The sequence below is a fragment of the Heteronotia binoei genome, chromosome 8 (assembly GCF_032191835.1).
Source record: "Heteronotia binoei isolate CCM8104 ecotype False Entrance Well chromosome 8, APGP_CSIRO_Hbin_v1, whole genome shotgun sequence".
Lineage (NCBI taxonomy): Eukaryota > Metazoa > Chordata > Lepidosauria > Squamata > Gekkonidae > Heteronotia > Heteronotia binoei.
Genome location: NC_083230.1, coordinates 100,170,589 through 100,196,351, shown reverse-complemented (window position 1 = coordinate 100,196,351; position 25,763 = coordinate 100,170,589). Strand labels below are relative to the sequence as shown.

General features: G+C 44.2%; 1 protein-coding gene across 4 annotated transcripts in view; it reads left to right on the top strand.

Moving 5' to 3' along the window:
- ETFBKMT (electron transfer flavoprotein subunit beta lysine methyltransferase) overlaps positions 1 to 10,368 on the top strand; it is a 46,696-nt gene extending 36,328 nt beyond the window's left edge. For all 4 annotated transcript variants that reach the window (XM_060245735.1, XM_060245733.1, XM_060245732.1 and 1 more), the window contains 3 exons: positions 2,017 to 2,452; positions 7,836 to 7,966; positions 9,763 to 10,368. In XM_060245735.1, the coding sequence (XP_060101718.1) occupies positions 2,133 to 2,452; positions 7,836 to 7,966; positions 9,763 to 10,106 (795 nt within the window). In that variant the 5' untranslated portion in view covers positions 2,017 to 2,132 and the 3' untranslated portion in view covers positions 10,107 to 10,368. The remainder of the gene's footprint in view (positions 1 to 2,016; positions 2,453 to 7,835; positions 7,967 to 9,762) is intronic.
- Positions 10,369 to 25,763: the final 15,395 nt, after the last annotated feature.

Here is a 25,763-nt window from a genome sequence, read left to right as displayed (position 1 = left end):
TGTGGTTAATACAAGCCTCACCTTTGACCCCTTCCCCTCCCCCCCCCAGTGTCCTGGAGTCTAAACAAATGGGGGCTGAGATTGCTTTCCCACAGAGATTTTGTTCCAGTTTGGCTTGGGGGGGGGGGCTTTAAAAAAATAAACAAGCAATTGGCATAGTGCTTCAGCACTATAAAATGATGATGATTTCTCTTCTAGAACCTCTGAATACCTAGTATCCATATTTTTAAACAAACAGTGAGTTTTTATCCCCTTCTGTTGTAGAGATACAAAGAAGGAAAGCATGTCTTTCTTAAAAACTTTAATTTTTAAAATGAAACTGAGAATTCCAGGGAACTTCTAGATCATGACAACAGATCACTCATGGCCATCTGGATGTATATGTGTCTCTGAAGACCATGAAAAAGGAAGGCTAGGTTAGAAAGGGAACGAGAATGAAAGATAATTCAAGGAGGGGACTTGGTGATCATATGAGAAGGAGCCATCCCAAAGACCTAAACCAAAGTGCGTCTGAGAGGAGTCAGAGTATGGGGGTGGGCTCTAGGGAGGGACAAAGAGAGGCTCCACAGCAGGAGCAAGGAACTGTGACGCAGCAATTTGGGGAAAGAATGGAGGGAATATGGGCCATAATGAATATAAGAGGCGGAGAAGAAAAGGAAAGGAAGAAGTTGGATCATAGATACCAGTCTTGGAGAACACATGTTGACTCAGAACAAAGTAGGAGTCAAGTGGCACCTCCAAGACCAACAAAGTTTCATTCAGAATGAAAGCTTGTCTGATGAAGTGTGCTTCTAGCACACAAAAGCTTACATTCTGAATGAAACTTCATTGGTCTTGAAGGTGCCTCTTGACAGTGGCTGAAACCCAGGTGCCATCGGGAGGTCCACCAGCAGGGACAGAACTCTAGAAGCCTTCCCACTGTTGCCCCTCAGGCACCAAGAATGCAGAGCATCACTGCCTCAGACATAATGCTCTATCTATGTACCTTGTGGCTAACAGCCACTGATGGACTTCTGCTCCATATGTTTATCCAATCTGGTCTTGAAGCTGTCTTTGCTTGTAAACACCATCAATTCCTGCAGCAGTGAATTCCATGGGTTAATGACTCTTTGGATGAAGAGATTTGCCCTGTTTGAGGTGTCAGACATTATCTTGAGAATCTCTTTTGAAATATATGTCCTCTGTGTTGTTACAAACCGTTGCCATTGTTTATGTGGCCAGAATCTGGATTGATTTTATTAGGTCAGGATTGTTTGCATTTAGGATGAATTTTATTGCAAAAGGGTGCCTCACTTTTAACTCATTTGATCTGACCATTGATTTTGTTATGAAACTCAGAATCTGATCCATGCTGCTTGTCCCCTTGACATTTTGGCATCTGTACTCTGGGTTGATGATGAAGAAATTGAAATGGTTACTGTAAATATTTTCTATTCCTTGGACAAGAGTCAGTGGAAAAGAGGGCTTTTTTTGTAGCAGGAACTCCGTTGCATATTATGCCACACCTCCTGTAAGAAGAGCCCTGTAAGCTCTTTGAGGATTGGCTATATCAGGGGTGTGTGGCCTAATATGCAAAGGAGTTCCCTCTACAAAAAAACCCCTGGTGGTGCCTTTTGCTGCTCTATTCCTGGGGTGGCCTGAAACCCTAGATGACTATAGGGATGTTGGCTGTAATGATGAGACCTTCCTTCGTTAGTACTAGTTTTTTTTAGAAGAGATTGGATTTATACCCTGCCCTTTGCTAGCCAAAGGAGTCTCAGTGGTTTACAAATCTTTCCCTTCCCCTCTCCACAACAGACACCCTGGGGCTGAGAGAGCTCTCCCAGAACTTGAGAGAACTTGTGGCTGACCCAAGGTCGCATCAGCAGATGCATGTGCAGGAGTGGGGAATCAAACCAGGTTTTCTCAGTTAAGAGTCTGTGCACTTAACCATTACACTGAACTGGCTTTGTGTGCGCACAGTAATTGACTTGGTATCCCATCTATAGGCTAAGCATCTGTTCTTTTCTTTTGCAGGAACTGCTACTTGTTTCTACATAAAGGCACAGTTCTGAGTCCTTTCTATCATTTTATTACTTTCTGCTCCAGAGCACCATTTCTGATGCTCTGAACAACAGTTCCAGTGAGAGGACATGGTTTCCTGGGGCTGGAGATGGCAGATACACTGGTGTGGTAAATATGTCTTCAGAAACGTATCAGGGCAAAAGAATCGAAGCCACCATTTGCCTTGGAGGGGGTTTCACCGGAGGACTTCAGGGAGCCTCCTTGATCCAGAGACACGGAAGTTTCTGGAAGAGAACACTGAAATCACCAACAGCGGGAATCTGACACCGGAAATAAAGTTACGGCTGCTGACCCCTCGCTGCCCATTCTGGAAGAAAAAGGCTGCCTTGTGGCCATATAAAGAACCCTACTGGGCAATCTACTGGCCTGGAGGCCAAGGACTATCCAGGTATATATAAATGCAATGACCACTGGAGGGCATTCATGCTCTGCAGTCTGAATAATGGAGCCTTCCAATTCAAAGTTTCTTTTTTAAAAATTAGCTGTCCGCAAACTTCTGTTTGCAAGTGTGAAATTTAGCTTCTTTTAAGCCACCTTGAATTGCTGAGTTGTTGGTATTATGCCAGGGCTCAGTCCTGAAACATTCAAAGTTGTCACAGGGCTTTTTTTGTAGTAGGAACTCCTTTGTAGTAGGAACTCCTGCATATTAGGCTACACCCCAGTGGGGAAGGCAATGGCAAACCACCCCGTAAAGAGTCTGCCGTGAAAACGTTGTGAAAGCAATGTCACCCCAGAGTCGGAAACGACTGGTGCTTGCACAGGGGACCTTTCCTTTCCAGTGATGTAGCCAATCCTCCAATAGCTTACAAAAGACCCTGCAAGAAGACCCCTGTAAGCTCTTGGAGGATTGCCTACATCAGGGTGTGTGTGGCCTAATATGTAAAGGAGTTCTTGCTACAAAACAAGCCCTGGTTACAGTTCAACTGAGCGTGTGCAGAATCTCTCTTTCTCACAATTTTGGGGGATCTGAGTTTAGGCGGTGAATCTAAAGGAGAGCTTTCAGTCCAGCTTGGGCCCCAGCATATCTTATTTTTGCTAGTTAACTATTGATATTAAAGCCTCTTGCGTGAACCAGGAGATCACATGCAGGAAGTTGCTGCTTGAAAAAAATGCCAGTGATTCAATAGAATATCTGGTTTGCATGCAGAATCCAAGTTTCACTCCTCCAGGCCATCCAAGTGAAATGTATCAGGTAAGAGGTGATGAGAAAGTCCCCTGCGAGCAGGCCAAACTAGATGTTCACTTCTTAAAAACGAGTTGGGCTTTTCCCTCCCTTGCAGCAGTGTAACCATTCCCCACTAGGCTTGCCAGTCCCCATGTCCCAGTGGAGGATTCCCAATTTGCAGAGTGGTAAAGCAGCAGTACTGTGGTCTGAACTCTCTTCTTACGACCTGAGTTCAATTCCAGCAGAAGCTGAATTCAGGTAACTGGCCCAAGGTTGACTCAGCCTTCCATCCTTCCGAGGTCGGTAAAATGAGTACCCAGCTTGCTGGGGGGAAAGTGTAGATGACTGGGGAAGGCAATGGCAAACCACCCCGTAAAAAGTCTGCCGTGAAAACGTTGTGAAAGTAATGTCACCCCAGAGTCGGAAACAACTGGTGCTTCCTTTCCTTCCCCTCTGCCAGCCAGCTGGATGGTGGGGGGAAGCCCTGCCCCAATAGCCACCATGTGCTTTTAAATCTCAGCAGTCTTAGAAGAAGCCTGCAAAGAACTGCTTATGTTTGGGAAGGTGTGAGTGCCTTTAAATCTCACCAGGACAAAGCTGCGGGGGGGGGGGGTGAGCAGACAGAGCCACATGGCTCTTCCTGGTGAGTGTGAGAGAGAGGAAGCCAGCACAGTCCCTTTTTTTGTTTGGCATTCATTTCAGAAGTTGTTTGTATTAATAGTAATGAGTTAACCAGAACCTGATTATTTGTATGAATAGTAAAAAGTTACCCAGAACCTAGGCTGTTCTGTTTACTTTCGTTTTCTTGTGGTAGTCTGAAGAAATTGGTTGAAATACAGCAGACTACTACATCCAATAGCTCCTGTGAGTAAATTGCCCCTGTAAGATGACAAAAAGTGAGGGCTTGCAAACTGTTCATCTTGGCTGCTTTGTGAATATGTGTGTGTTCCTTTTCATTTAGTGGAAGTACAACTGCAGGAGGAACCCTTTGAATGCAGAAAATAGGAAGAGGAAATGAAGACTGTTTTCAGGGGAACTGCACTGTTGTATTATTTATTTATTTAAGGGAATAGGAAAGTCTTCAGGCTCCACTCCCAAAGTCCCCAGGTATTTCCTGAGTTGGACCTGGCAACCCTTTTTCCCACAGTTAGTGTGTGGATTTTTAAAAGTAAACATCTAGTTTGGCCTGAGACCCAGGAGAGAGGCTGCCAGTTGGAGCAGACAATACTGACTTGAACAAGACTCTGTGTAAGGTCCTGGGGTAATCATCTCTTTTCCTGGCATCAAGGTGATACAGTTGTAAGTGGTATAGAGGAGACAGAGAAAACTCCTGTGCTGGTCCTGAAGGGGCCTAGCTCTCACAACCTGAAAATCAGTGACACAAACGATGCTTGGAAACTAACATAAATATACAAAGCCAGTGCTAGATAAAGTGGAAATCTTAATTCGCACAAATTTGTGTGCATACAGAAATTATATGCATCAAGCTGTTGTATTGTTCCCTGGCAAGATATTTGCTCCTTCAACAGGGGTCTAATAGACAAAATGTAAACAGATGCTGTTTTCTCCAGCAAGGAGATTAGAAAGATGCATCTGTTAAACTTGTATGATTGTCATGCAGTCTGTTGGGAAAAGTTCCTGGCACATGCAGAATGCCTTTTTGCCTTCACTGAATAACTGCAAATAAGTAGTGGCCCTTTCCCACCCACTGTTGAAAAATACTTGAATGCTAAAGGGCTCATCTTTATTCCACGAAGAGCTTTTTTGTTGTTGAAGGGGAACACAGTTCCGGCTGGCTTGGCATCACGGGGGTGTGGCCTGATATGCAAATGAGTTTCTGCTGGACTTTTTCTACCAAAAAAAGCCCTGATCGAACCCTACTGCCAGGGAGTTCAGGGCAGGGTACCTATATGATTCAGGGCAGACCAAATTACTCAGAGAGCAATTAAATTATGGGATTCATTGCCCGGGGATTTTGTTATGGCAATTAGCATGGACAGCTTAAAGATGGAATCAGACAGATGATTGTAAGATATGTCCACCAATGGCTGGTAGGCAGTGTTCCCTCTAAACCAGGGGTGTCGAACTCATTTGTTATGAGGGCCAGATCTGACATGAATGAGACCTTGAAGGGCCAGGCCATGTCGGGTTGGGCCACGTGTGTACCTATTTAAGATTAGGCAGCAAAGATATAAATTTTATAAAGAACAAGACAAACACAAATATATTTTTTTTAAACTTAGAACATGCTTAAAACGTTAGCACTCATTGGTCTTAAGGATGCTTTCTTTGTATTTCTCCCATAGGATCCAGGGAACTGGGCAAAGGAAACTCTGGCTTTTTCTTTCCTTCCCTAGGGGACTGGGAGGGAGGAGCCTCAGCCAATGGAGAAAATAGAGGTTTTGCTGTGTAGCTTCTGGCCAATTGAGCAAGCTGGCAAAGCAAGCTGTTATGCAGAAGGAAGCAAGATATAGGGAGAAAGAAGCAGATGACAGCCAGTTGCTTGGGGGCCCAACAGGAGCCCTCTGGGGGCCTGATTCGGCCCCCAAACTGCATGTTTGACACCCCTGCTCTAAGCTATGCACGTGAGCAGTTGTTCATTAACACAGGAAGGCCTGCTCAGCAGCAGTTTGCAGCTGTGCAGGGTCTTGCACTGCTCGTTGCCCATTTTAAGATTACAGCAGTTATATTCTGCTCAGGATGTGAACTGCTCCACTTAGGGGGGTGGAATTGGAGGGAACATTGCTGGTAACCATGGTGACTAAAAGGAACCTTCACATGGCAGGGATGGCTAAACTGCAGCTTGGGAGCTATATGTGGCTCTTTCACACATATTGTGTGGTTCTCAAAGCCTCCATCGCCCCATTGGCTGGCTTGGATAAGACATTGTCTCTTTAAATCACTTCTCCAAGCCAGCTGGTGTCTTGGAAAGTGCATTTCAAGTTAAAGTTGCTATCTTTCCAACTCTCCCTCCCACCTCATCTTCCTTCCTTCCTTCCTTCCTTCCTTCCTTCCTTCCTTCCTTCCTTCCTTCCTTCCTTCCTTCCTTCCTTCCTTCCTTCCTTCCTTCCTTCCTTCCTTCCTTCCTTCCTTCCTTCCTTCCTTCCTTCCTTCCTTCCTTCCTTCCTTCCTTCCTTCCTCCCTCCCATCTTGTGACTCTCAAATATCTTTCATTCATGTCTTGCTGCTCTCAAACACCTGACATTTATTCTATGTGGCCCTTACATTAAGCAAGTTTGGCCACCCCTGATATATAGAGCTAGCAAACCTTTGAATATCAGTGCTAGGAGGCAGCGTCAGAAGAAGGCCTTGATCTCTCTGCCCGGTTTGATTGAACCTCAAGGGCAACTGGTTGGCTGCTGTGTGAAACACTATGTTATACTAGATGAACCAGTGGTCTGATTAAGCAAGCATGTACTCCCCTTCTCTGTTTTAATCTAACAATAATGTTATAAAGTAGATTAGGCTGAATAACTGGCCCCAAGTCTTCCAGTGAGGTTTGGGGCAAAGAGGGAATGATTTGGGAGGGCAAGAATGTCCATTCCTCATCATAGTACCACACAAGTGGCCAGCCTTTAAGTACAGCTACAGATGGATTCAACCTAAATTGATCCAAGTGAGCAGCCGTGTTGGTCTGAAGCAGTAGAACAAAGTAGAAGTCAAGTATCACCTTTAAAACCAACAAAATTTTATTCAGAATGTAAGCTTTCGTACTTCTTCAGACGAGGGGATGGTGTACACTGAGCTGAAATACATATAGCTGGTGGGTTAAGAGTGTAAACTGACACAAAATTAGGATCAAATGGCAAAATAGTGTAATAAATTGGAAGACCATTTGGTCTGGATAGCGTTTGGGTGGGAAACCAATAAAAGGTAATAAAAGTTGCCTGTTAATTGCTTTTGCTACAAGTCTAGGTGAAACAAAAGGGCATGTATTTCCTAGTGATGTTCTTGTCCACCTAATTTACTTTTTAACATCATTCTATACATTATAAATCATTTTAGAAAAAAAGAATATATTAAAATATAGTGAAAATGGGTTAAGTATATGTGATGAGATAAACAGCCAATATCCCTTATTTGAGTATGTCAATACAAAAATTATTATTCTGATACACTATTCTAAAAGAGAAATACAGTTGAATACTGTGGATATATAGCTATACTCAGTGAGAGTGGGTTTAGCATATGTAATGAGATAAAAAACCAATATCCCTGTTCAGTCCTGGTGAGGTGTTTGTTCCAAGTTTCATGATAATTTGTATTTCAGCAATTCCTCTCTCCATTCTGTTCTTGAAGTTCCTTTACAGTAACACAGCTACTTTGGGGTCACTCATTGAATGCTCTGGAAGGTTGAAGTGTTCTCCTACAGGTTTCTCTGTTTTGTAATTCCTGATGTCAGACTTATGTCCATTTATCCTTTGGCGTAGGGTTTGTCCTGTTTGCCCTATGTAGAGAACTGAAGGGCAACAATGCCCTTGGTCTTAAAGGTGCTGCTTGACTTCTGTTTTGTTCAACCTAAATTAGTTTGGGAGACTGTGTAAGAGGCTTGTCCAAGGAACCTTTAACTCTTTCTTTCCAATTTTGTCTTTCAAAACATACTCAGATATCTTCTCGATAACCCCAGCATTGTCCAAATGAAGAAAGTTCTAGATCTCGGAAGTGGCTGTGGAGCAACAGCCATAGCAGCTGTGATGGGTGGTGCAGCCGACGTTGTCGCCAACGACATCGACCCTAGTGAGATACTTTGTTCTTAGTGCAATCCAGTCTCAAGCTAGTGGGAAGGCAAGGATGGATCACAGAATGCCACAGCAAGTTCCCTAGATTCCATGGGAGGGGCACAGAGGTGTGTGAAGGAGCAAATGTATCCTGTGGCCTGTAAGCCATAGCTCAGGGGTGGCCAACGGTAGCTCTCCAGATGTTTTTTGCCTACAACTCCCAACAGCCCCAGCCATTGGCCATGCTGGCTGGGGCTGATGGGAGTTGTAGGCAAAAAAACATCTGGAGAGCTACCGTTGGCCACCCCTGCCATCTCATCACATGTGGGTCTGTGCTGAAACATGTTGGGCAAGGCGCCAGCAACAACCCAGTTCCTCCTTAGGAGTCCACATTCTATAATTTGAGAGCCACCAATGCTGATTCTTCCGTAATGATAACCAAGTAGGAGACCATTGGAAGTAACTTCTGGATACCTCATTGTGCTGGCAGCTACTGGAGGCATATGGGAAATGACTGCTGTACTGGTAAAGCAGCTTTCAAACATATTCATCCACACATGGAACCATTTCCAGCAGCCTTAAATAGGACTAGGGTATAAGTTTAGTGCTTAAAGAGCTATTTTTACTGTTGGGTGTGTGTGTGACTGTCCCTTTTCCTCCCCACTTTCACAACAATGACTCCATCCAGGGGTTGTTTTGTAGAAAAATAGGTGGTGGAGCTCATTAGCATACGCTCCCCCCCACCAGCCAAAAGTAACCCGATGCAAGAAAGGAGAGCCCCAGGTGAGAGAGGCCTGCTTGGGCTGGCTGGATCTCTACTGCTTACCTGGGGCTCTCCTTGGCCACCACCCCCATAGTCAAAAGACCAGCAAGCCACTCACTGCTAAAAATCACATAAGAAGTAGAAAAAGTGGGCTTCTCTAGAGGTTATTGAGGGCTGCTGGGGGTATGGCAAAGCCCCTGGTGGCTGGCTGGCTGCCCATTCTCTTAATCCAGGGATTGTTATGCAGCTGCACCTACTATTCAATGGACAAGATAGGTGGGGAAGAGGAGGGGGAACCCTCAGAAAGGTTCAGGAGCTGCACTTCTGTGAGCTCCTGCTGAATTCAAGGCCTGACTCCATCAGTGATTCTGCTGGTTTTGGTACTGAATTCAGCAGTGCTCTTCTGGAGTAAGGTGCTTGAAAATTGCAGTCTGTCTGACGTTTTAGTCAAATACCCTGTCTACATAAAATAATTTTGCCAAGGAGCCTCTGACTCAGCATAGAATCATGTGACCCAGCAGAACAGGGCTGTCAAACTCATTTGCTATGAGGGCCAGGTCTGACATAAATGAGACCTTGTCAGGCCGGGCTATGTGTGTCATAAAATATAATGCCAGGTACCAGAGCTAAAAACTTTATAAAGGACATAGACAAACACAATTAAAGTTTTTTTTTAAATTAAAAGAAAACATGCTTAAGGTATTAGCATTCTTGCAGTATTGTGATCAGTATCAAAGCAAGCTCTCCCCCCCCCATTCCTCCCTAAGAGAGGAGCCTCAGCCAATGGGGAAAATAGAGGCTTTGTTCTGTATTTTCTGTGCAATTGAGAAATTGCAAAGCAGCCTGTGACACAGGAAGAAGCAAGAGAGAGGGAGAAGGAAGCAGACCTGCTCGCGGGCCTGATAGGAGCCCTCCGAGGGCCTGATCCGAACCCCAGCTGCACGTTTGACACCCCTGCAGTAGAAGGTTGATCTAAGTAGAAGGTTTATGAGGATCTAAGTTTAATTTTTTTTTTTTGACATCTGTTCATCTCTGTTTTCATTGCCTCTCAGTTGCAGGAGCAGCCTTAACAATGAACTGCGAATTGAACAACTTGAATCCCTTCCCTTTTCTAACGGACAACCTGATTGGTTTGGAAGTTGGCAGCTGGGATGTCATTGTCCTGGGGGACATGTTTTACAGTGAAGAGCTTGCAGACAGCCTTCATCAGTGGCTGAAGAAATGCATTCATGCACATGGGACCAAAGTGCTAATTGGGGACCCTGGCAGGCCTCACTTTGTGAGCCACCAAATTCAGGGTCAGTTGCACAAACTCACCGAGTATGCTCTCCCAGAACTGACCCAGCAAGACAACAATGGGTCCACCAGCACTACAGTTTGGAATTACCAGCCTTGACTTCCGGTGGCCCCCAATTGCTGGATGACATTGTGCAACTCAAGCCATGTTGTTTTGTTTCTGGCACATCCAGAGTTGGGCTGAAGCCAGTATAGAATCATTCTACTGTGACTCATAAGGCTTATATAACTCTGTGGAAAACAAATGTGTGTGTGCCAAAATGTAACATATGTTTTCATGAAGACCCAGTGAAAATAATCATTGCTCTGGTTTTCTAAATCTAAGCTGGCCTAATAAAAAAGTGTTATTATTTTGAGGTCAATTGTAAAGGTTTTCTTATATCTTTCAAACATGCTGAAAACCATGTTCCTGAGGCACTCTTGGGAGTCTTCTCCACTGAACCTTCTGCGTAAACGTGAATAGGATAGAGGCTGCAGCATCCTAAATGCTTTCTAGCTTTTTTAACCAAGAGTTACCTTCTGGCAAGGATTTCTACCACTGAATTTGAGTAGGTTTCTCATGTTTTGTGAATGACAGCATTGTATAGAATTCCATAGCTATTTGATCCCCCAAGGCTTTTAAAATAGTGGGCGTTTTCGCACTTACCTTAATCGGCAGCGACGTCCCTCTTCACCGCACAGGATCTGCGCGGATTTCGCACCAATTGCTGCGGAGCACCCGGAAGAGCCGCAAAGTCCCGCGGCTTTTGCGGCGCAAATGGAAACCGCCAAAAACCAGTTTCCATTTGCGCCGCAAAAGCCGCGGGACTTTGCAGCTCTTCCGGGTGCTCCACAGCAATTGGTGCGAAATCTGCGCAGATCCTGTGCGGTGAAGAAGGACGTTGCTGCCGATTAAGGTCAGTGCGAAAACGCCCAGTGTCTCCCGCTTAGGGCCCCCGGCCTCCAGGTGATGGCTGGATACCTGCTTTTAGAGAAATTGTGACTTTGGAAGGTGGCATCTGTGGGATTATATTCCATTGAAGTCCCTCCCCAAACCCCACCCTCCTCAGGCTCCACCCCCAAAGTCTCCAGGTATTTCCCAACTTGGAGCTGGCAACCCTATAGCTCCTTAGAGTTCTGTAGTTCTTTCCTACCACTGTTCTTTTAGTAGACATTTCATTTGGTTTCCTTTCCATCTGCAATTTTACTTTATATTCCCCTGCCGTATTTTTCTTCTGTCAGTACAGTGTTATATGTAATGATTAAGTTGAGCTAAAACCAAAAAAAGTCCAGGTTTGTTTTTTTTTGGTTTTTTAAAATGACATCTTTCATTTGCAGTTGTCTTAATTCAGAGGCTGATAGGCTCAGTCTCTGTTCTTAGAAGTTCTAATGATATCTAAAAAGAAGCAAATAATGTGTAATGAAGATGGTGTTATTAAAAGTTTAAGAAAGGTGTTATGAGCAAGGTGATTATCCAGTACCAGGAAGATCAAAGCAAAAGAAAGCTTACAAAAACACCCCAACAGCAGTGGATGGACTCTTATGTAGGAATGGGCACAAAGTAGAAAAAGGCAGTTTATGGCTCATGGCCAAATCATGAACCGAATCATGAATTGAACCAGGAAGTTCATTCAGTCCCTTTAAACAAAGTTTGCAGAAAGCCTGAAAAATACCTGAGCTCAACTGTTCTGGGCTGCCTTTTATGGTTCCTTTTAAACCTTAAATTTTTGCCTTGTTCATGGTTTGCATGAACCCTGCCACTCAGCTATCTTGTGGATAAATTTAAAGGGATTGCACAAAAGTCTGAAACTCAGCTGTTTTTGCGGCTTTCACAGGGAACAGAAAGCAGGAAGCTAAAGGGACTCAGTCCTTTAAACACTTGCTTTCTGCTCTATCCCACTGGTCCCCAACTGCTGGATTACATTGTGCAACTCAAGCCATATTTTGTTTCTGGCACATCCAGATTTTGGGCTGAAGCCAGTATAGAATCATTCTGCTGTGACTCATAAATAACTCAGTGGAAAACAGATGTGTGCCAATATGTAGCAGATGTTTTCATGAAGAACCCTTTTTTTGTTGTTCAGTCGCACAGTCAAGTCCGACTCTTTGCGACCCCATGGACAAAGTCATGCCAGGCCCTTCTGTCCTCCACCATCCTCCGAAGTTCGCTCAAATTCGTGTTTGTTACATCAGTAACACTGTCCAGCCATCTCATCTTTTGCGTTCCCTTCTTCTTTTGCCTTGCGTCTTTCCCAGTATCAGGGTCTTCTCCAGTGAGTGCTCCCTTCTCATTTGGTGGCCAAAGTATTTGAGCTTCAGCTTCAGCATTTGACTTTCCAGGGAACGTCTGGGTTGATTTCCCTTAGGACTGACTGATTTGATCTTCTTGCAATCCAAGGGACTCTCAAGATTCTTCTCCAGCACCACAGCTTAAAAGCATCTATTCTTCTGCGCTCAGCCTTCCTTATGGTCCAGCTCTCACAGCCATGCATTACTACTGGGAATACCATCGCTTTGACTATACAGACTTTTGTTGGCAGATTGATGTCTCTACTTTTTATTATACTGCCCAGGTTCGCCATAGCTGTTCTCCCAAGGAGCAAACATCTTTTAATTTCATGGCTACAGTCGCCATCTGCAGTGATCTACTCTCCCATATATGAACTACGTACTTTAAAAGTCTGTGGATGTTAATGACAGTAGACACATCATGAACTTCGGTTCATGAATCATGAACAGGGCAAAATCCATGATGGCCATCCCTACTCTTGGGGCCCTCAAACGATCCAGGATGCATCTGTACAGTTTCATATCAAACTGGAGAAGTTTGATGGAAAATTGCTTTGCTTTCATGAACACCTGGCTGATGCCTGTGTGTAGTGAACAAAGTGAAACAAAGGAGAAGCAGCAGCCTGTGGGCAAATCACTATGCTGCCTCAAGATGACAGTGGTCTTCCATCCAACCAGGGCTCTTTTTGTAGCAGGAACTCCTTTGCATATTAGGCCACACACCCTGATGTAGCCAATCCTCCAAGAGCTTACAGTAGGCCCTGTACTAAGAGCCCTGTAAGCTCTTGGAGGGTTGGCTACATAAGAGGGGTGTGCCTAATATGCAAAGGAGTTCTTGCTACAAAAAAAGCCCTGCATCCAACCTTTCTTCCATCATGGAATCCAAGCTGTTCTATATGGATTTTCCAAGGAAATCTCTCATCCAAGCACTGATTGGTCCTCCTTGTAGGGAAATCAACCTCCAGGTAGAACCTGGGGATCCCCTGGAATTGCAGCTGCTCTCCAGACTACAGAGATCAGTTCCCCTGGAGAAAATGGATGCTTTAGAGTAGGGGTGTCAAACATGCGGCCCTGGGGCCAGATTAGGCCCCTAGAGGGCTTCTATCAGGCCCCTGAGCAAGTCCGCTTCCTTCTCCCTCTCTTTTGCTTCCTCCTGTGTCACAGTTTGCTTTGCCAGGCTTGTTCAATCACACAGGAGATACAGAGCAAAGTCTCTACTATCTATTGGCTGAGGCTCCGCCCTTGGGGAGAAAGGGGAGAGAGGTTGCTTTGCCAGGGTCTCTCAGTCACACAGCAGAACTACTGAGCCAAGCCTTTCTTATTTCTGTTGGCTGAGGTTCCTCCCCCTCCTCGTTCCCTGGGGAGGGAGGGAAAGAGCCATCATTTCTTTTGCCCAGTTCCCTTGATCCCACAGGAGAGATACAAAGAAAGCACCTTTTTTTAAAAAAGCGCCTGTGTCCTTTATGAAGTTTGTATCTCTACTTCCTGGCATTACATTTTATGACACGTGGCCCGGCCCAAGTAGGTCTCATTTATGTCAGATCTGGCCCTCATAACAAATGAGTTCGACACCCCTGCTTTAGAGGATAGACTCGATGGCATTGTACCCCACTGAGGTTCCTGTCCTTCCAAAGCTCCAGCCCCAAATCTCCCAAGAGTTTCCCAGTCCAGATCTGGCAACCCTACTCCCCATCTTCTGCCAGTTGCCAAGAGGGACCTGGCAACCATACCTCCTTGGCTTCAGTGAAGTGTCCACATCTTGTGCCTGCCAGCTTTCTTCTGGGCTGACATCGACCATATATCACTTCAGAGACTTTTCTTGAAAAAAGGAATTTTGATTGGTGCTGTTGTGAAGGTCTACAGGGATTGTTTGGCTCCTGGGGTCCAAGGAAGCAGACAAACTGGGTAAGAGGTTTAAAAGCTTTTTTTATTAGCCAAGGGTCACCCCTAACTGAGGGTGGGTTAGACAATTGTAGGCATTGGTTACATAGGATCTGAGTATGCACAACAAATTGTTTTTTTCTCCTCAAGACAAGAGTCTACATAACTTTACATCTAACAATTGTACAATTTGAGGAACAGTCTGTTAACTGCCACATCTTTCGTTTCTGTAGTAGTTCTAAAAATAATTATTAACCCAGACATTTTGCTCATCCGGTTTTTTTTAGATAAACTGTCTTAAACAGAAGTGCATACTTCTGCTTTTTGCAAAGTGAACAAAAATTACGAATAGGGATGCCAGCCTCTAGGTGCGACCAGGGATCCCCCGGAATGACAGGTCCTTTTCAGACAACAGAGATAAGTTCTCCTGGAGAAAATGATGCTCTGGAGGGTGGCCTCTAAGGCACTGTACCTCACTGAAGTCCCTGTCCTCTTCAGGCTCTGTCCCCAAATATCCACAAGTTTTTCAACATGGCTCTGGCAAATCTATCTCCCCCCCCTTCCCCATTATACCCAGCGGAGACCTGGCAACCCTAGTTACAAGGTGGGCAAACATAGCTCTAAAATAATTTGTGTGGTGTTTGCATGGGCTATGACATTGCCATAATCTGAGAGCCTCCCAAAAGAGCGTGTTAGCTCCTTCTCACAGACCGATTTTCACAGACCAGTACCCTGTTTCCAATTCTAGCTCTGTCTCAAACTGCCTCAGACTGCAGTTTCACTCAGACAGTAGACTGCCTCAGACTGGCTCAAACCATAGACTGAAGAGATTTCTCTCTCCCTGCCTCTCTTAACTGCTACTGTTGTTACCATTTGAGGCTGTTGGCCAATCACAGTGAGTTCCTCCAGCTGTCACTCACCAAGACTGCTATCCAGTCCATCACAAAAATGAATAAAAATTCACCTTCGGGGATAGAAATAGGCTGCAGAGCAGTGGGAACCTGGGGGTGATTTTTCTCTCCTGCTCACAGCGCAATACTAAAGACACTTGTCAAGCCCCTCCATCTTCTCTCTATTTACTGTGCCAGGGCTCATATTATTTACTGCTTAGCTGGCCTGGCAATCTGGCACACTACTGTTTATTACCCAGAAGAATTCCTGTTGTGTCTGCTGTGGAATGTGATTTCTCACCCTCCCTGGTTCTCAGGGGTCTTATCTATTCACAGGTTCCTGGTAGAATGCTTTGTAGTATGAATTGCTCATGTTATGTTCACCTGGTAACCTTTAGATTTGAAAGCTGCCGCCATTTAGTAATGGCTTGTGTTATCCTATATAGTGACTATACCTCTGTTATCTCTCCAGTGATTTCACTGACTGTGTTGGCGAGCACTACCTGTCTTCCTAATAAATGCATCTACAGTATTTGAAATAACAAAGGATCTCGTTATTGGGAACATCGGGGCTTGACAACTTTCCTGGGGGTAAGCCCCAATGAATAGACTGTAGTAGAATTCAGAGTAGACCAGCTTAGGCTTGCTCTCAATTTATAGTTTAACCAGGTTCAGAAGGCACTCTGGCTCAACTGTGTCAAATGGACTTTGTGGCCCTGACATATGGCCTCATTTCCAAGACACTCCAATACCGCTCTTCCTTATCAATGAAACTTCATTCATAACTTCAACACTTTTGCACGTTAATTATTGCTTTCTGGTTTTGTCAATTTTATTGCATTGTTTTTCGTCTTAATTTGTGGATTATTATTGTTACTTAATTTATGTTGTGATCCGCCCTGAGCCCGTTTACGGTAAAGGGCAGAATATAAGCCTACAAAATAAATAAATAAAAATAAATAAACATGCAATAAGAGGCCCAGTGTACAAATTTATGAAGCAAACACTTGATTAGAAACAGTAAAATAATTAGGGATGAGAAGGATGCAGATGAAGAGAAGAAGCTCTTAAGAAAAATTCGGTGAAAAGACTATGACTTTTTCCCAGTCTGCAAGCATGAATATCTCTTGAGAAGATGGAAGAAAAAATGCAGTAGTGCAAGCAGCTACCAAGAGGGAAAAGGGACTGCCAAATAGCAAGGAGGAAACACTTTCATGTGGCATACTGCTGCAAAATACAAACTAATAAGTATCTATTCTTAAAGGGACACTTAACATCCACACAGGATGCTAAGCGCTAACTATAGCTCTACAAGGCAGTGTACTCTCCATCTGGAATTCTACAGATTCCACCATCTACATGCTTTTATGGTGAAAACCAACACTATTAACATATATTTGCGTGTTATATACATACATGCTGCAGTACCAGGGATGTCGAACTCATTTGTTATGAGGGCCGGATTTGACATAAACGAGACACTGTCGGGCTGGGCCATGTGTATCATAAAATGTAATGCCAGGTAGTGGACATATACACTTTATAAAGATTTTTTTAAACTTAAAATAAAGCATGCTTAAAATATTAACCTGCTTGCAATATTTTGTTTTACAGTCTCTGATAAATATCACCTCTTGCTATGAATTATTGCATCAAAAACTGCAGACAATGTCTGTGCTGTGCCAGTCTTGAATATGTGCTGTTCAGGTGTGCACATCTGTAAGTTGCAAACCTTCTTTTGATTCATTGACATTCATTACAGATATCTCATGGTCAATGCTTTGAGCCTAAGTCCTAGAGGAACATGAAGCAGCTGGACACTGTGAGCTTTTGTACAGAAGTTGCTTCACACACTAGTCAAGAACATGTGAAGGCACCATGGCACAGACTGAGGTCTATGTGCTTGTGTACAAAACTATAATTTCCCCCAGAAAAATGACTACAACTAACCCCCCCTGCCAACTTCCCCCCCAAAAACAACTACAAGAACAGAGAGACAGCCATGTACAGCAGTCAGTGTTAGTCTACTATCTGGGAAGTCTAAATTCAAGACCCCCAATCAATGGAAAATGTTAAAAAATTAAGGAAAATTTGCTGGGTAAACCTGGGGTGGAACACACTCTCAGCCTAATGCTGATATTTCTCTTCTAAATAGTTCACATGCTTTCCTATTGACAAAGACTGGAGGGGATGAGTGAAAAAGAGGAGGGGAGCCCAACAAAACTCTCTCTCTCTCTGTTGTAAGAAAAAGCCCCCTACTTTTCATACACATGGACATCGTGATCACCAGTATGGTTGCCAGGGTGCCTGGAGTTTTTACTCGCACATATCTGCTCTAAGAAGTGGACTTTGCCCACGGTTTCTAAGGCTTATGTGGATACTATAAGCCTCAGCTTTGCAGCAGCATTCTACATCTCTGGATGGGTGTTACCCTGAACTACAGACGAGCTTCCAGCTGCTCCTTGCGTGCCCAGTCTTGGCCGCTGCAGTGGAAGAAGCCACACCACCATGAACTGTACAGGCAAACAGTTTCCAGCCTGTTTCCATGAACCAAAGGCTAATACCACCAGAATCCATCTTGTTTTCCTGACTCCATTACAGCAGAGCAAGAAACTCACGTATCCAACAGCTGCTTCAACTTCTGCATAAGGCAATCAAGCTTTTCTTAGGTGTGGATCCTGCCAGACCGCCTAAACCTTTGACCAACGGAACTAAGGACAAAGACTGGTGTCAAGAAGAACTCTGAAGAAGAGGAAGACCATCTTCAGCCAGAGCCAAGTTCCTTTGTGTAAACTGGGTGTTACCTTAGGTAGCAATTTGGCCATCTATTGTCACCTTTTTAGATAAGTTTAATAGTCTTAAGCACACCTCCACCCAGTAATTTCCCCCATTCTTTTCCCCAACAGTCATCCTGGAGCCTCCCCCTTGGCCCATTGTTACCTGGACAGCCAATCAGGTAACTAAGGCCAAGTCTGCTCATTGGCTAGCTATGATCGTCCAATCAGGGGTTGCCAACTAACCGGCTATTGGCTACTGCACTAGTCCAGCCCTTATGGTCACTGCAGAGCCTCCCCTTTTCTGAGGTCATGTACCAGCTTACCACCTGTTATCCACCCCTGTGCCTCCCATCCCCTAAGGGCTCAAGGTAGTCTATATAACCTGTAACACAGCTCCCCACATGTGTGCAAGTAGCAGTACCCCAGTTCCGCTGCCTAGATCCATCCCCGATTCTGGCCACAGTTTTGGGTCCATTTCTCCTGTCCTCTATCGTCACCATTGGAGCCTTCTTGAAGACTATGATCGGTAATTATCACCCTGTTTGTCTATCCATGTGTTGTCTCTATAGCTCTCTCTATTTTTCCTAGGACTGTATGTATGTTTCATGAGCACATTGTCTTGTATATATGCCTATATTTTCTAGAATAAATTTTAATTGTTTTACATAATTAGAGTCCCTAATATTTTTAAGCATTAATTTCTGGACGTGGAATCCTGTATACACAGGTAAAGGATCCTGATTAAGCCAGGTGCCCACCTAACAATTCCCCATCCTCGTTTTGAGGGCATTTTGGCTTACACTGTAGCAAGGCAAAAAGCTCATACCTTCACTAAAACGTTGCTAGTCTTAAAAGCACTCTTTGTAGCTCTCCTGATGGTGGGGACTGGCAAAGATGGCGGGGACTCTTTCCTTCCTTCCTTGGGGCAGGAGGAGGGGGAGGAGCCTCAGCCATTCATTAGAAGGAAGAGAGGCTTGTCTCAGTAGCTCTGCAGGGTGATTAATTGAGTCTGGCAAACTTAATCACCCAGCAGAGCTACAGAGCCAAGCTCCCTCATTGGCTGAGGCTGCTGCTTCCTCCTCCTCCCTTTGGGAAAAGGGAGGGGGAGAGGGAAAGGCTGCTTTGCTGCTCTGGCCTGTCCGGGGAGAAACACAAAATGGCGACCGAAAAAAGCAGGCAAGGGAAAATGAAGCAGACGACAGCCAGTTGCTGGAGGGCCTGATCCAGCCCATGGGCCATATGTTTGACACCGATGGTCTATACATTTATACTGGCATTGTTTCTTAGGGTGTAGCGGGAAAAGCCCGCTTGGTGGTTCTTACGGAGCGGTGCAAAGACAACAAGAGGTCTGAGACGAGATCAGGAAAACAGCTCTTTATTAGCACACGTGTGGGATCAGCTTCCTAGGCATCTGCCTCAAAGGTGGAAGTCTGAACACCCGTTACAGTTGCCCGGCTTCTTTTATAGGGTTTCTCAACCCAGCCACTGCCTTAACACATCTCAGTTCCCCAAGTCCCTGGGACACTGACAAACCCACGCATCAACCACAATTTGTGTGGTGTGCTAGTCTGTTGGTTCATCTTCCTGGGTTTGTTTACCTTATATGGGCCTTTTCTCGTTGCCAGCTGTCCCTTGTTTCCTTTTTGAGAATATTACCAAACACATTCCTTATTGCTAAATTGCTATTAACCTGCGTATATGTTCTACCTTCTGCAGAAAAAGAGGAAGTTCTTCTTAAGCTTGCTGCTGGTGTCCCAGCTGTCCTGTGGTTTCTCTTAAAAGGTCAATAACCTTTCTTCAACTATCTGGTTTCCTTTCGCCTCAGCAAGCTGACTCCTCCTTTGCTTAAACTGCCACAAAAGACCATTTTCTAAAAGCACTGTTATTTTTCTCCATTCCAAGCACTGCTAAGCCATACATATTGATTAGATATTGATATAGTTTTTGTTCTTATTGATCCACTGCTATAAGGGCAAGATCAGCACCACTGTTAGGGGCTTGTGAGTTTGTAGATTTCCACTCACTACTGAAGAAGTATTGGAAGAATTGAGCCGTGACTCATGAAAGCTCATCATTTATCACAATTTTTTTTTAGTCTTTAAAGTGCTACTGGACTCTTACTCTGTTCTACTTGTAGCCAGGAGGTGCTGCCTAACCCATGGAAACACTCCAATAACCAGTGAGGTCCCCCATATTTGTACCTGAACCAGAGATCCTACAAAGCTGGCCAAGTGAGGACACTCTGCTTAGGCCTGGAAACTTGCCCAGGCATGTCTAAAGGGTCTCTGCATAAGGTTGCAAAACACTGTCCTCAAGGCTAATTCCAGTTTCCTGCCTCCCCCCCCCCTCCACCCAACAATGGAATGTCTGAAACAATAAGTTCTCCCAGGTAAGTATCTCCATTTCTAAAGGTGTCTGGCAACATCTGTCTAATCCTCTCTTGTCTCCAATACTCCTTCCTGGCACCCTTTGTGTTACCCTATATACCTTCAGTGCATGTGTGGGTTGCTTAGAGCAGCCTTTTATCTTACCGTTTAACTTTTACAGTTTCCGGGCGCAGGTGACTGGCTCCTGCTATTTTCTGTTAACATAACACCTTTTAGCAATTAAGCATAGCATTCTTATGTTTCCTGTTTTCTAACTTTTTGTGGTTATGGTTTCCATCTCAGCAAAGGGACCATAGCGCATCATGGAGACTCTGCTGCCTTTTATCTATCACCTGTCTTTCTGCATGGGTGCATGTCAACGGCATAAGAACATAAGAGAAGCCACGTTGGATCAGGCCATTGGCCCATCCAGTCCAACACTGCGTCACACAGTGGCAAAAAAAGGAGGTTCACAAGTGGAGTTAGAGGCTCTTCCACTTTGCCCGCCCCCCCAAGCACCAAGAATACAGAGCATCACTGCCCCAGACAGTTCCAATAATATGCTGTGGCTAATAGCCACTGATGGACCTCTGCTCCATATTTTTATCCAAACCTCTCTTGAAGCTGGCTATGCTTGTAACCGCCACCACGTCCTGTGGCAGTGAATTCCACATGTTAATCACCCTTTGGGTGAAGAAGTACTTCCTTTTATCCATTCTAACTCGACTGCTCAGCAATTTCATTGAATGCCCACGAGTTCTTGTATTGTGAGAAAGGGAGAAAAGGACTTCTTTCTCTACTTTCTCCATCCCATGCATAATCTTGTAAACCTCTATCATGTCACCCTGCAGTCGACGTTTCTCCAAGCTAAAGAGCCCCAAGCGTTTTAACCTTTCTTCATAGGGAAAGTGTTCCAAACCTTTATTCATTCTAGTTGCCCTTTTCTGGACTTTTTCCAATACTATAAGAAGAAGAAGAAGATGAAGAAGATATTGGATTTATATCCCGCCCTCCACTCCAACGAGTCTCAGAGCGGCTCACAATCTCCTTTACCTTCCTCCCCCACAACAGACACCCTGTGAGGTGGGTGGGGCTGGAGAGGGTTCTCACAGCAGCTGCCCTTTCAAGGACAACTTCTGCCAGAGTTATGGCTGACCCAAGGCCATGCTAGCAAGTGCAAGTGGAGGAGTGGGGAATCAAATCTGGTTCTCCCAGATAAGAGTCCGCACACTTAACCACTACACCAAACTGGCTCTCCTTTTTGAGATGCGGTGACCAGAATTGTACACAGTATTCCAAATGAGACCACACCATCAATTTATACAGGGGTATTATGATACTGGCTGATCTGCTTTCAATTCCCTTCCTAATAATTCCCAGCACAGTGTTGGCCTTTTTTATTGCAATCACACACTGTCTTGACATTTTCAGTGAGTTATCTACAGCGACCCCAAGATCTCTCTCTTGGTCAGTCTCTGCCAATTCACACCCCATCAACTTGTATTTGTAGCTGGGATTTTTGGTCCCAATGTGCATTACTTTGCACTTGTCCACATTGAACCTCATCTGCCATGTTGACGCCCACTCACCCAGCCTCAACAGATCCCTTTGGAGTGCCTCACAATCCTCTCTGGTTCTTACCACCCTGAAAAATTTAGTGTCATCTGCGAACTTAGCCACTTCACTGCTCACTCCCAACTCCAAATCATTAATGCACAAGTTAAAGAGCATGGGACCCAGTACGGAGCCCTGTGGCGCCCCACTGCTTACCGTCTTCCATTGCGAAGATTGCCCATTTATACTCAGTCTCTGTTTCCTATTAATTAGCCAGTTTTTGATCCACAAGAGGACTTGTCCTTTTACTCCATGACTCTCGAACTTACTAAGGTGCCTTGGATGAGGAACTTTATCAAAAGCTTTCTGGAAGTCAAGGTAAACAACATCTATTGGGTCCCCTTTGTCCACATATTTGTTCACCCCGTCAAAGAATAACAGGTTAGTGAGGCATGCTGAGTCTTCCTCAATAACTTGTGTTCTTTGATGTGCCTACTCATTCTGTCCTTGATAATGGTTTCTACCAACTTTCCCGGTATTGAAGTCAGACTGACTGGCCTGTAATTTCCTGGATCTCCTCTGGAACCCTTTTTAAAGATGGGGGTGACAATTGCTACCTTCCAGTCCTCAGGAATGGAGGCAGATTTCAATGAAAGATTACATATTTTTGTCAGAAGATCCACAAGTTCACCTTTGAGTTCTTTCAGAACTCTTGGATGTATGCCATCCAGACCTGGTGACTTATTAGTTTTTAATTCATCTAGCAGTTGTAGGATCTCCCCTCTTGTCACCTCAATCTGACTCAGGTCTTTCAACACCCCTTCCAAAATTAGCGGTTCTGGAGTGGGCAAACACTTCTCATCTTCCATAGTGAAGACGGAGGCAAAAAATGCATTCAGCTTCTCAGCCATTTCCCTATCCTCCTTCAGTAATCCTTTTACCCCTTGATCATCCAAGGGCCCCACTGCCATCCTGGCTGGTTTCCTGCTTCTAATATATTTGAAGAAAATTTTATTGTTGGTCTTTATGTTTTTTTGCAATATGCTCCTCATAGTCCCTTTTTGCCTGCCTGATCACAGTCTTGCATTTGATTTGCCACAGCCTGTGTTCCCTTTTATTAATTTCACTTGGACTAGCTTTCTACTGCTTAAAGGAATCCTTCTTACCTTTTACAGCTTCCATAACTTTGTTTGTTAACCATGCAGGCCTTTTCTTATACCTGTTTGTGCCTTGCGGTATATATTTTATCTGAGCTTCTAAGATTGTAGTTTGAAATAGCCTCCAAGCTTCCCCAAGGGTTTTGACTGCATTTACCTTTCCTTTCAGTTTCCTCTTCTCATACCTCCTCATCTCAGAGAATTTACCCCTTTTAAAGTTAAAAGTGGTTGTGCTGGTCTTTTGGGGCAACTCCCTATTTATACAAATGGTGAAATCAATAACATTATGGTCACTGTTCCCAAGCGGTGCAATCACTTTTACATCTCTCACCAGGACTTGGGCATTACTTAGGATCAAATCCAGGATCACCCCACCCCTGATAGGTTCTGTGACTATCTGCTCCATAGCACAGTCATTGAGAGTGTCTAGAAACTCAATCTCTTTCTCTCGGCCAGAATACATATTGACCCAATCAATCTGCGGGTAGTTAAAATCACCTATTATGACACAGTTTTTACATTTAGCCACTATCTTTAATCCATCATATAATCGTCCTCTATCTTTTGATTTGGTGGGCGATAACAAACTCCCATAGTTAAATTTCCTTTGGGGCACTTGACCTTTAACGGCATATTTTCTTCTCCATTTCTATCTCACCATCAGGAACACATTTTCATTTTTTATTTTAAACTGGAAATCTATTCAGAACACACAGGAAAGCCCTTCAATGATCATTAACTCAACCAGGAGTCATGTTGTAGAAAAATAGGCGGTGGAGCTCATTCAGGAATTGTTATGCAGCTGCACATACTATTCAATAGGTAAGAAGGTGGAACTCTCAGGAGGAGGTGGAACTCTTAGAAAAGTTCAGGAGCTGTGCTCCTGTGAGCTCCCACTGAATCTGAGGCCTGAACTCAATCATATTCCAGGTGTGGATCTCCACCCCTCCAAATACTATATAACCTGAGTGCAAACCACATCTCCCTGTTCAATCTGTGGGCACATAGACAGGTTGCGCCCCCATTACTCTAAGTAATGGGCCTCTTGGATGCGGCACAATGGCTGTGTACATCCTCATCTTCCCTTTTCCATGGACTTCAACACAAACAGATAGGTAAATATAATCTCTGTAACAATCCCTGAAGTCTAAATTCATCACCCCTATTTTTCCTAGCCTCTTGATTGTGTGTGCATTTTGATTGCTTATGTGTGATTGTATTCCTACATATTTTTCTATGTAAACATTTTTAAATGTTTTAAATCTGGATTCTTCTTTCTGGTATTGGACTTCCATATTATTGGTGAGAGAATCCTGCACCAAAATAGCTCTACCTAAGTCTACTTCTTGCTAATTCCCCCAGCAAAAAGAGGAGACCCCCAGCAATTCTGGTAACATACTGCGACAGACTAACATGGCTACCCATCTTGATCTAACTCGCTACTGCTGTTTGTCCTACTGTACAGCTTTAATCAGGGTTTTTTTTTGAGCTGGAACACAGCTGGCATGGCATCATCAGGTGGTGAGGCCTATGAAAATGAGTTCCTGCTGGGATTTTTCTACAAAAAAGCCCTGTGCGAAACAATGGTGATGCCAGGGTGTGTGGCCTAATATGCAAATGAGTTCCTAATGGTTTTTTTCTACAAAAAAAAGCCCTGGCTATAATCAAAGAAAACATTCCAGCCCACTTGCAGGGAATTGTGGGACAGCATTAACAAAAGTGGCGCCATTGGAATCTTGTCCTCATGGCACACTTGCTGCACCACACATGATAAATAATACCGTTTCAAACTGCCTCATTGCCTGTTTGCAAGTGGATTTTGCCATTTCACACAGTAAAATCCAGTTGCAAAGTGCATTGAAAGTGGGTTATTTAGTGTGTGTGAAAGCATACTTTGGCTTCCTCTGTGACTCTCTGTAAGCCAATGTCCTGCCCCTAACAGTGCAGCTGACATATTTACTTAATTTATATCCCACCTTTCTCACCAGTGGGGACCCAAAATGGCTTTCAACGTTCTTCTGTCCATTTTATCACCACAGCAAACCTGTCAGGTAGGCTAGGCTGAAAGTGTGCAACTGGCTGAACCTGGCAAACTCCCATGGCAGAGTGGGGATTTGATTTTGTGTCTCCAAGAGCTTAGTCAGATGCTCTGACGACTACCCCGTACTAGCTGCATATTAATTGGGTGACCTCAAAGTAGCTGTTTTACTGCAAAGAAACTTCAGGAACAGAATGGAAAGGGAAATTGCTGAATTACAAGTTATTATGAAACTTGGAACAAACACAACCCTGGGACTAAACAGAGATATTGGTTTCTTATCTCATTACACATGCTAAACCCATTCTCACCAAGTAGAGCCATCCATCCATTTTATCCAATGTATTTCTCTTTTAGAATAGTGATTCAGAATAATGTCTTTTTTGTACTGACAAACTGGACTAAGGGATATGGTTTATCCTATTACATATGCTAAACCATCTTCCACTGTATTCTAATGTGTTCTTTCATGTACTGGTAAACTGGAATTATATTTATAATGCTATGCTACATGGTTAAAAAGTATATTGGGTGGACGGAAACACCTCTGAGAAACAAATGTTCTTGAGAGAGGGGCCTGTTGTTTATCTCTAGTCTGAAGAGAGGAATGTGTTAGGGCTGGAGAAAATCTGTACCAGGAGCTGTAAGAGGAGGTGAAAGGTTGGTATGTAGAAAAATAAGATAAGGGGAAAACGGGAGGGGGGAAAGTTATTCATGGCTTGGGGTATGCGCGCATGACCGTTAGAAAAGATTGTGAGGGCATCAGCCAATTGGATGGTCCCACGAGGGCTTTAGGCAAAAGTATATAATAGCTGTGCTGTGTCAC